Source organism: Musa acuminata, chromosome BXJ2-11, assembly GCF_036884655.1.
Source record: "Musa acuminata AAA Group cultivar baxijiao chromosome BXJ2-11, Cavendish_Baxijiao_AAA, whole genome shotgun sequence".
Taxonomy (NCBI): Eukaryota; Viridiplantae; Streptophyta; class Magnoliopsida; order Zingiberales; family Musaceae; genus Musa; species Musa acuminata.
In genome coordinates, this window is record NC_088348.1 from 7,442,734 (window position 1) to 7,452,778 (window position 10,045).

The 10,045-nt window shown below is 39.7% G+C and overlaps 1 protein-coding gene across 2 annotated transcripts; it reads right to left on the reverse strand.

Moving 5' to 3' along the window:
• Positions 1–593: 593 nt before the first annotated feature.
• LOC135627928 (probable polygalacturonase) lies at positions 594–8,996 on the reverse strand. 2 transcript variants are annotated; one of them, XR_010492726.1, is made up of 10 exons: positions 8,890–8,996; positions 8,738–8,816; positions 5,013–5,250; positions 4,176–4,818; positions 3,819–3,939; positions 2,876–3,124; positions 2,182–2,335; positions 1,293–1,745; positions 969–1,112; positions 594–688 (listed from the first exon to the last, which is right to left on the reverse strand). XR_010492726.1 is itself a non-coding variant. In XM_065134390.1 (8 exons), exons 4-8 carry the CDS (start codon positions 4,596–4,598, stop codon positions 1,217–1,219), a joined length of 1,476 nt encoding a protein of 491 aa, XP_064990462.1. In that variant the 5' UTR covers positions 4,599–4,818; positions 5,013–5,250; positions 8,738–8,816; positions 8,890–8,995; the 3' UTR covers positions 1,150–1,216. The 2 variants fall into 2 exon arrangements, 1 of the variants encoding a protein (XP_064990462.1); XM_065134390.1 differs by lacking the exons at positions 594–688; positions 969–1,112 and having other exon boundaries at positions 1,150–1,745; positions 8,890–8,995.
• Positions 8,997–10,045: the final 1,049 nt, after the last annotated feature.

Sequence of the window (10,045 nt, forward strand, 5' to 3'; positions counted from 1 at the left end):
AATCAAAACGAATTTATCTATAAAAAAAAAAGAAGTGGCAATGGAAGCACGAGGTGGGTATGGGTGGGCCCTACACAGAAAGAAGGAATATATTAGTATGGGAAAGAAAAGAGTTATCTATTATTAGTATGGGATGGGGGTGGGTTGGAAGGGAAGGGAAGGGAAGCGAAGAGAAACGTGGAGAACGTGGGTTTTTGGGGGGAGGGAAAAGCGCGTGGGAATCTTGAGGCGCGCCGTCCGCGCTTCCAACGGCGAATGATGCAATCAGGGGCGGCCAGATGGGGAGGGGACAGGGTAATTAATTGGAGGCACAGCTGGTGAGCAGCGTGACATCGGCGGGGACAGGCTGGAGGCAGTACTGTTAATACAACAATATAAGATATATAAAAGATTAAAAAAGAATAATAATTAATTGGAACCCTGTTATCTTAAGTTGGATACACAATAATAATAAAAAAAGAATCTTATCCACTTTTGGGAAGATATTGTAGCTGAAAGTTTCTCGAGACAAACACAAAAAAATGAAAGAAGGAAATTGGCAGGCAGCATAAAATGAAAAAGATCTCCAAGAGATAAGGGGTACCAGCAAAGTGTGTGGCGTACGTGTAGGTTCCAGGAATGGAAGAAGGAAATGACTTGTGGGTGGATTAGATTTGACGCCCAAATCCAAGCTGCACACCTGCAAAATCTGACAAAAAAAACATCACACATGGAGAGTCATGACCACACCTTTATATAATAAATCTTTTTCATGATGAATGTTCACTACAGCTTGCAAATGCAAATGCAAATGCAAATTCTTCTCTTATCCCTTTTGATCACATCAGAGTATCCTTGAATTGCTTCTCATGAATAAACTGGCTCAAAATTTATGTTTGAATATACATTTTTTTTAAATGTGCATTGAAAATCTATTATATATAGTTTAAATTTAAATTAATATTTGATACATTTTTGTTATTGCTCACCTGCAAAATCAAATTCCAAAGAGAAATATGATAGCATCATATGATGTCGATGATGTTATTAAGCCCATAAATCAGCAAAAAGAACTCACGACATTTGCATGAGCTCATTTGTACAGATTAATAACTTCTTCACCTCACAGGCAGCTGATGAAAACATGAAGATCACCATTACATCAGGAAGTCAAAAAAGATTGGATGCCGTAATTAAGAGGAATGAGCCAAGCCTAGTATTTATCAAAAACACAACTCTATATCTCATAATCTGTGTCGGTAACATTTTGTTGTATTATTGAACGCTTAACTAACCGTCCATTCTCATCGTACCGGTCAAGGCTGTCACATGGTGCTGGGAAGATTGGACCGACCGCATATCCCTCTACATAAGAGCAACGGAAAGTTCGCTTCTTTTTGTAGGAAAGACCCACCTGTATATCCTGGAAGCTGATGCCTCTCACAAGAATCTCCTTACTGCCTTGGATCTGGACTGGAATGCGGACATTATTACCATAAACTCCACGGAAGGTCAAGTTCCTGATTGTCGGAATGGCTTTGGGATCAAAGCCATCATCAGGGTGCTCATTGTAGTCGGTCTTGATCACGATACCAGCACTCAGATTATTGAAGGTTAGGTTGCTATAGGAGATGTTGTGAATGTATCCACCCCTCCCAGGAGCAGTCTTGATCCTCACACCACGCCGTGAGTCCCAAACAAGGATGTTTTCAAACTTGATATTCGAGATGCCACCAGACATCTCACTTCCTATTGATACTCCAGCACTGCAAGGTGCGGTAGGAGATAAGTAGTCAAACCAATTAGTCTCAGTGCAATCAGTAAATCATAAACAAAAGCATAATATGTGTGTGCTAGGTTTATGCTGTGGGTAAGATTAAATGAGGTCAAGTAATTATGAAACTTCAGTTTAGGTAGCTCGTAGATCATATTGTTTATTGACCATAATTCATAAACCCAGTCACCGTTAAAAAGTAGATATCCACGAATAAACATCAAAATGATACATCCCACACCCCTTCAGGGATGATAATATGTCATAGCATTAAGATTCCAGATTTCTCTAACAACACACATGGTACATTAGCTTTTTTTCTTATGTTTTGGTAAGTTTCATTGGCGAACTGTGTTGCATATGAAGTCAACAAGCAACAGTTAATGCATACACGACTAACTAGTAGAGTGGCATGCAAAATGGCTTACCTCATCTTGGAGCGTAGAACAACATTCTTAACTAATATGTTTGTTGATGGTCGTCCATAGGCAATTCCATACCGGTCCCAACCACTCTTAATTGCTATTCCATCATCACCTACAGAAATGTAACTGTTCTCTATTACCATGTCCTCACATGAATCTGCATAGACAGTCCACCACAATCAGAAGCTACAAGTTGTACGTGGGATGCATGTCCAACGTAAGAAAAAATATCTATCTACGTTGCTAAGAGTTAAAACCTGCGGTATCTCGAAACTGAAAGACATTAAATAGTTAACTGAAGAGAGTATTACAGCAGCCTACAGAGTATATAGAATAAGGGACAATTTTAAAATAACTTAAATGTTGAATTTAAAGCAAAATTTTAGGTTCCGTCACGAGCTTATACTATGCTATCATTTAACTAAATATAGCTATTAGGGAGACAACATTAAGGTGAAAGGGATTAAAAATTTAAATGACAATGTAGTGGGGTAAATTGACTTGACTTACTGCACTCAGTATAACAAATCCTAAATTTTTGGTCCATAATACATATATTGAACTGAGATGCAGTTGAGAAACGAATGAAGGTAAAGAATTAGGAACTCATAGATCATATATCCAGCTGAGATGCATGTTTTTTAAAAATAATAACAAAATTAGAATGAACATATTAAAAGCTTAGGAAGGAAGTTACCAGGATCTATGCCATCTGTGTTTGGAGCATCGTAAAGGGGGGCCATAATTGTTACATTTGAAATAGTAACATTCCTGCAGTCATAGGGATGTAGTGTCCAAAAAGGAGAATCTTGTAAAGTTATATTAGAAATTACAATATCTCTGGACCACATAAGCTGCACAAGAGGTCCTCTGGTGTGTTCCAGAAGTCCTTGACGATATCTTCGCCACCATGTTTGACCTTGTCCATTTATGGTACCGTTATATCCTGAAAACACCTAAAAGAATGCATCAACCAAAGAAAGCTAACAAGACGCTCAATAACTAAAAGGAAAAGTTTGATTTGGTATGGGGTGAACAAAGGGAAGCAGAAGCAATTAAAAACTTATGCTAATAAGAAATTAACTGAAATATGATAGGTTAATCTGTTTCTTTTCTTTTTTATCCATATTTGAAAGTAGACCATAAGCACATAAAAACTCTTTTTTTTTTTAACTTTTGTTTGCCTGCAAGTAAGGCAAAGCTACTTGATAAGTAATTGGAGGACTATCCAATGGTGTCCCCTTTGCTCCCTCACCTCTCGGATTGCTCGTCTTATCCACAGGTAAGCAAGGCAGGCGATGGGTAGAAAATATGAAACAAGAAAGAAAAAACAAATGGTCTGATCTAGTCACTCATTTAACAAAAGGAAAAAAAGTGCAGGAAAACTTATCTATACCATTCATTCATCTGTACTCCAGTCACTCAGATTTTGTATTGCAGTGGCCATGCACTAATAAAGACCTCTCGAGCTATAAATTTAATTTGAGTGATTACATAAAAGATCAATACTCTCCTCACTCTCAATGACCAGGTTACCTGAACCCAAACAAAAATCAAGATGTATTTACTTATTGCTCTAACTGTAATAAAAGGATAGAAGATGTATCAGTTAAAAGGTACAACATATCAAATTGATTGACCTGTTATAACCACATCCCGAAGATTTTGTCCATGAATCAGACTTCCGTATCGAGGCCCTTTCAATTCCCTCCCTTGTCCATATGATGGCAGTGGAGGCATTAAGGTCCAATGCTTATAATCCTGTCAGAGAGCAAAAATGAACCTAATTAAAGTTAATGAAGGTTCCAGAGATGCCTATTTTATGCTCTGCGAAAGGATTTAACAGATGTTGATGTTTTATTCCTTCCAAATTATGAAGGGAGAGGCAGTGAAGCAGCTGACGTGAACTATGAAGGCAGCAACAACATAAACAAAGAAGGTAAAGAGAGGCATCATAATTCGAGGGAAAGAGAAGAGGAATTGAAGTGTTCTCTCACCTCAATCCCCATAATCACGGCCCCTTCGGCGAGGAACAGCGTCATGTGGCTAGTTAGATTAAAGGGACCAGTGAGCCACATTCCCGGTGGTACGTTGAGCTGCCCGCCGCCGCTTCCCCCAAACTCCATGATGGCCTCCACCGCTTTCTCAAATGCCTGGGTGTTCAATGTGACACCATCCCCGACTCCCCCAAAATCCGACAGATTGAAGACCGTAGGCCGGAGCCGGGGGCACGGCCTCGGCGGCGGCGCCCGCCGCCGCAATAACCCGAGGCGGCCGACGGCGCCGCTCTGCCACACGACGACCGCGGAGAACAGCACGGTCCACAGCACCGCAAGGAGGGTACGATGCGACAGGAGAGCCACGAGGAGTCGCCGCCGGTAGCGGTGAAGGTGGCGGAGCCTGGCGTCCTGGGAGAGCATCTCCGATTCTCTACAGGAGTCGGCGAGGCTTGCATCGACCGGGAGGTCTCCGCGAGAGGAATCGGATGGGGAAGACGGGTGGAGGCAGGATACGAGGGCTCGGGAGAATAATTAGAGGAGGAGGGATAAGGGTTTCACCAACCCCGTTCCAAAATTGCGGGACTTGGACTTGGACTGCCTTGGGGGGAGTGTGATGGAGCAAAAGAGAATGTTCTGAAATCTATGGAAAAGAAATAAACAAATAAATAAATATATTCATGCCCTTACCCAAGAAAAACAAAACAAAACAAAACAAAACAAAACAAAATCATTCGAACAAGAGATCGAACGGTCAAGATGTTATTGTTTTGGAGATCGACGGTCAAGAACTAATGGCATTGTGAATTACAATGAGAAAGAGAAATGAAGGCACACCTAATTTTCAACTTTATCATCAGAACTAGCGGAGGAAGAAGGGAAGAGAAAGATGCTTTCCATGGCCACTCTGATACATCTGCATTAGAAGAAGGGAATGACATGCTTTAAGCACACCAAAATGGTAATGAACATGAACTAGAGAAGGTGGAGCTTGCAACCAGTCCAGATAAAGGAACTCCATTCTTTTTCTCACACAACCTTTCAGATCCATTGCATCTCTTTCCACTTGCTGAGCCTGTTGAAAGGACATAAAAATCTTGTCATGGAGACATAATTTTTTTTCCAGTAAATGATGAAGCATGCTACTTCCATCTTCAAGAATGTAACATGATTATAAACCACTAGCCAATCGTATCATAATTATCTTGACCATATTAGCTGGACCCTGGATAACTGAGCCTGAAAAGAATTTGCCATGCAAAAACAAGTCACAAAAGATGATTTTTTGAGCTCCACTAGAAATGCTCCATGACTGTAATCTGTTAATTCTTATGATGTTTCCTAGTAGAAATGCTTCTCATTTACTCTCTCGAGGTTAATTTTATGCCCTTTAACTCTATTTATGCCAAGCTTTGCTCCCTACTATGACGTTGCCAACATACTTGACCCTCCCATAATGTGAAACAGACCTCAGATGGCATGGAATATTATGGCTTGTGCTTGTGCTTGTTCTTGTACATATCAGTGGCCACTGAAAGCTAGTTTCATTCAATTAGTAATGCAGTTCACAATTGAGAAAGTTAAGCATAAGTGTCTCCACACGTTTATGCAAAAATTAATGCAAGCAAATTTATGGTTAATGGTTAGGGCTAGAAAAGTCGTATCAACGATAATGTTAATGCATCCATCCTTCTGTGTAAGAAATAGCAGCTATGCTGTTACAGCATGCACAGAAGACGTTTGGAGAAACGGATAGGGAAAAAAAATATATGAAAGCAGTGATAAGAGAAATAATAAATTGGTAGTGGATGGAGGTCACCGACCATCAAATCTAAAATTTCATTCAACTAATATTTCGTACTACATCGCTGCCTCAACTTCTATCAACAGTGTGCTATAATTTAAGGGACCTGAATGACATGATGAGCCAAACAGAGCTAAAACACAAGGCTTCTCTTTTTGGCATAAGATCATAAGTAACATCTATATTTTCCGAGAGTGAATTCACAATCACTTTACGCTTTCCTAATTGAGCCCCTACCTTAAGTAGGATGCGATCATCAATTTTAGGGAAATGGGCCTTTGAAATCACTACCAAGAAAAAGGGCAGCTCAGTCCACATGACACATGCCAATGCAGGGGCCTTATCCTTGTAAGCACATTGGTTTCCATCACTTGAAGATATAAAATCAAGTAACCTAAAAAATTAATGATAGGAAAAGTTGGAGGTAGAGCATCATGACACTCGAAGGAAAAGACTAGCATACCAGGCTCAACCTATATGGTAATTTGGAACCAATCTATATTAATTTGGACTCGAGTATTTAGACCCCAAACCAAGGTTCGTAATATCGTACCGTACCGATATTTCGATCTGGGCTCGGTACTGGTACGGTACGGTATACCGAGCGATACACCCAGGTGTACCGAGTATTGTAGCACTGCTATAGTGCTACAGTACTCTCGGACCGGTAACAGTCGGTTCGCGTACCGACAACCTGTCGGACCGGTACATACCGCCTGTACCGAGCGGTACGACTCGGTACGACAGACCCTGCCCCAAACCCTCTCCTACTTGACCACAAAATTCTTCAATGTGGCAAGACTCTTGAGTTACAAGATGAAAACAATCTGATAAAAAGGCATGTAAGAACAAGAATAAGACAAAGATACAAATCTAATGACAAGTATGGCAAAGGCATCTAGAAGTAGCATATATGTAACCTTAATAATGCCTCTAAAAACATGTACATGAGCAGATGATAAAATTTGTTTTAACTAAGTAAAAGCACTCACCCTTCTAATCTCTTCAACCGAGTCATTTATTGGATCGATCGGAAGATTCTCCCCTTCCAAATCCTTTTGGATTTTGAGCAGTATATAAAGAAACAAAGTGGCATCAAGCCATCAAAAAACCAACATGTTAACAATTAAGTATTAAATGAGACAACCGTACCAATTCTCCTACTAAGACGATATTATCCCCACGGATCACATATAGACCTAGAGGAACATCACAGTACAGATCTCCTACAATTACTTGCTCACAAGCACCTTCAACAACCACACTTGCTGTAAACAATAGACTACTACTATTAAACACCTCATATTGTGAGAGTATATGCAATCCAGTTTACAAAGAAAGGATAGATGATCACCAAATTTGTCGAAAGAGCGAAGAATCCCCGTAATCTTTTGCCCATCAAGTAATAACACAAGAAGAATCTCAAACGACAATCAGAAACCTGCTTCTAGTCCAAGAATTCCAACTGTTTGAAACAGATTATCAGATAACTTGGAGAGGACAATATAATGGATGCTTGCTTAACAACAGATGAATAAGATGGAATACACTAAAAAGAAAAAGAAACGAAGGTGCTATTGGATTGCCTGTCTTATCAGAAAGATGCAGGAAAATACTCCAAGCAACACAATCACTCTCCCTTAAGAAAAAAAAAAAAAAAAAAGATCACTCTTTTTAAGTTAGTAGAAGAACAAATAAATATATACTGTCATGGACTTAGCTGGTTTTGCCTAAGTCGTGCGGCACCTTTGCATGTCCGCCCGCAAAGGTCAACCTCCCCGAAGCCTCCCATGGTCCCTTAGAACCTACAAAAGAGAAAACGGGTTAGAGAAAACGCCTCACTCGGGATCCACAAGCAAACATTTCTGAAAACATTTCATAGACAATACAAATTACAAACATACTTTACAAGCTCTGAACAGTTGCACAACAAAGGGTCAAAATGGTCCATTATAGACTGAAAATCTCTCACAAGTGTTCATAATACACAACCTTTATTTACAAGCCTAAAGCGGTCACCAAACCCAACTAAAATGGGACTATTAAACCTTCGGTCGTCCCTCTACATGTTGTGCAAAGCATGAACATACCAAAAGACATGGACATACATAAGCATTACATCAAACATCCTGTTTAGAAATTTATCCGTGACAATACGGCCACCTCCTTTTGTAGGGTCCTCTTTTACCGTAGTAAATCCACCTGGTGATTGTAAATATCTAATTCGAGATTGCACAACACCCTTTAATGAATGTCTGTTACTAAGTTTATTTATCCGAACCACAACAATAAAGGATACTTTGAAGGTCCATTTTAGTGTGGATAAAAGTGACCAATAACCACTTAGTAAAAGACCATATAATATACCGATAAGGCATCGAAACCTACTCTCAATGACTAAATTTTCACAAGAAAGATGGCAAACAAGATCAATCCACAATGTATCTAAAAAGGATATTTCTGAAGCATAAAAATCTTTGGATATAAATAATAAAATTAAAGTAACCACAGGAAAACATGAAACCTAAGGGCAATGTCGTTAGATACAAGGAAACTGGAACTTGCAACCTCAGAACGAATGATCAAATAGAACAGATGTAAATAAAGAAGGTTCAAGATTTCAAACCTAATAAACAATCAAGCATTAAGAATTTGCCTCTATCTGTTCATCAAAACTAATTATAAATTTTCAACAATAAGACAAACCGGCTAAATTCAGCTCAAGAGAGGAAGACAAAGGAGGTAATAGCAAGCTCACCATCGAGGTAGCTTGCAAGAGAGATCGAAAAGACATCTTCCGGTCGAGCCCACGACATCGCGCTCCAAACCTCTTCGGCCTGTTAAAAATTCGGCGATAAATCCCCCAAAATAGCATTGAGAGTACAAATTTCAAATTCTACACGGACTCACCACCCCCAGCTACGTCTCTACCTAAATCTCCTTCGAGAAAGAGAAACGCAATGCTTCATTCAGAGCCCTAGCCCGATCGCCACCGAGAGCAGCCACCAGTACCGGCCAAACTGCTCCCAGATCGAGAAGTAAAGATCAAGTTCAAGAACAATTGTCGGAAAAACCTGTTAAAAGCGGAATAATTCTTTCCTCTTTGTGTATCAAAATAGGTTCCTCATCAAAATATCAATTTGATATCCAAATGAAAATATCAACCAACACAACATAAACAATAGAGCAAAAATTAATCACACAGTGAGACCAAATCTTTTAACGTGGAAAACCCAACGTGGGAAAAACCACGGGACCGTAATCCACCTGAAACTTCCACTATCAATAATGAAAACATGTTTACAGTAGATCTTCTCTAGAATAACTAGAGGATCAGAATAACATCAAGATCATAGATCTTGCTCAAGAATAGCATATCTTCATCATATAGGTATACGATGGATCTCCTCAAAAGAGAATTCTAGGTCTCACAAAGTGGATATCACAGGAAAGTACCTTAGAGAGGGTAAATTATAGATCAACACCGTTAGGATTGTAGAGTTTACTGTAAGGATTCTCCACATAAAATTTGGGTCGAAATTGACAACGTTTAACAATAGATCGTCAAGCAGAAAACTCAGAAACCTAATCTTTCTTTCTCTATTTCTCTCTTCTCTGCACGGCGCCGCACGCTGCACGCTGCAATCTCTCTGCGCACCTAATTTTGCCGTTTCTCTCTTGATTTCTTTGATTTGGGCTCATGGCCCAAATTTGTCAAAGCCCACATATGGGCTGGATCTAACAATTCTCCCCCTTCAGCTCATATGGTGGGTTGTATCAAGCCCGCTTTTCGCCTACATGCTTCAAGCTTCTCCTTAGGCAAAGACTTTGTCAACATATCTGATCCATTCTCATTAGTATGCACTTTTTCCAACTGTAATTCTTTCATCTCAAACACATCATGAATCCAGTGATATCTCACATCAATATGCTTAGATTTAGAATGGTATGTTGAATTCTTGGAGAGGTGAATGGCGCTCTGACTATCATAGTAAATAGTATATACTTCCTGTTTCAAGCCCAATTCCTGTAGAAACTTTTTCATCCATAAAGTTTCCTTACAGGC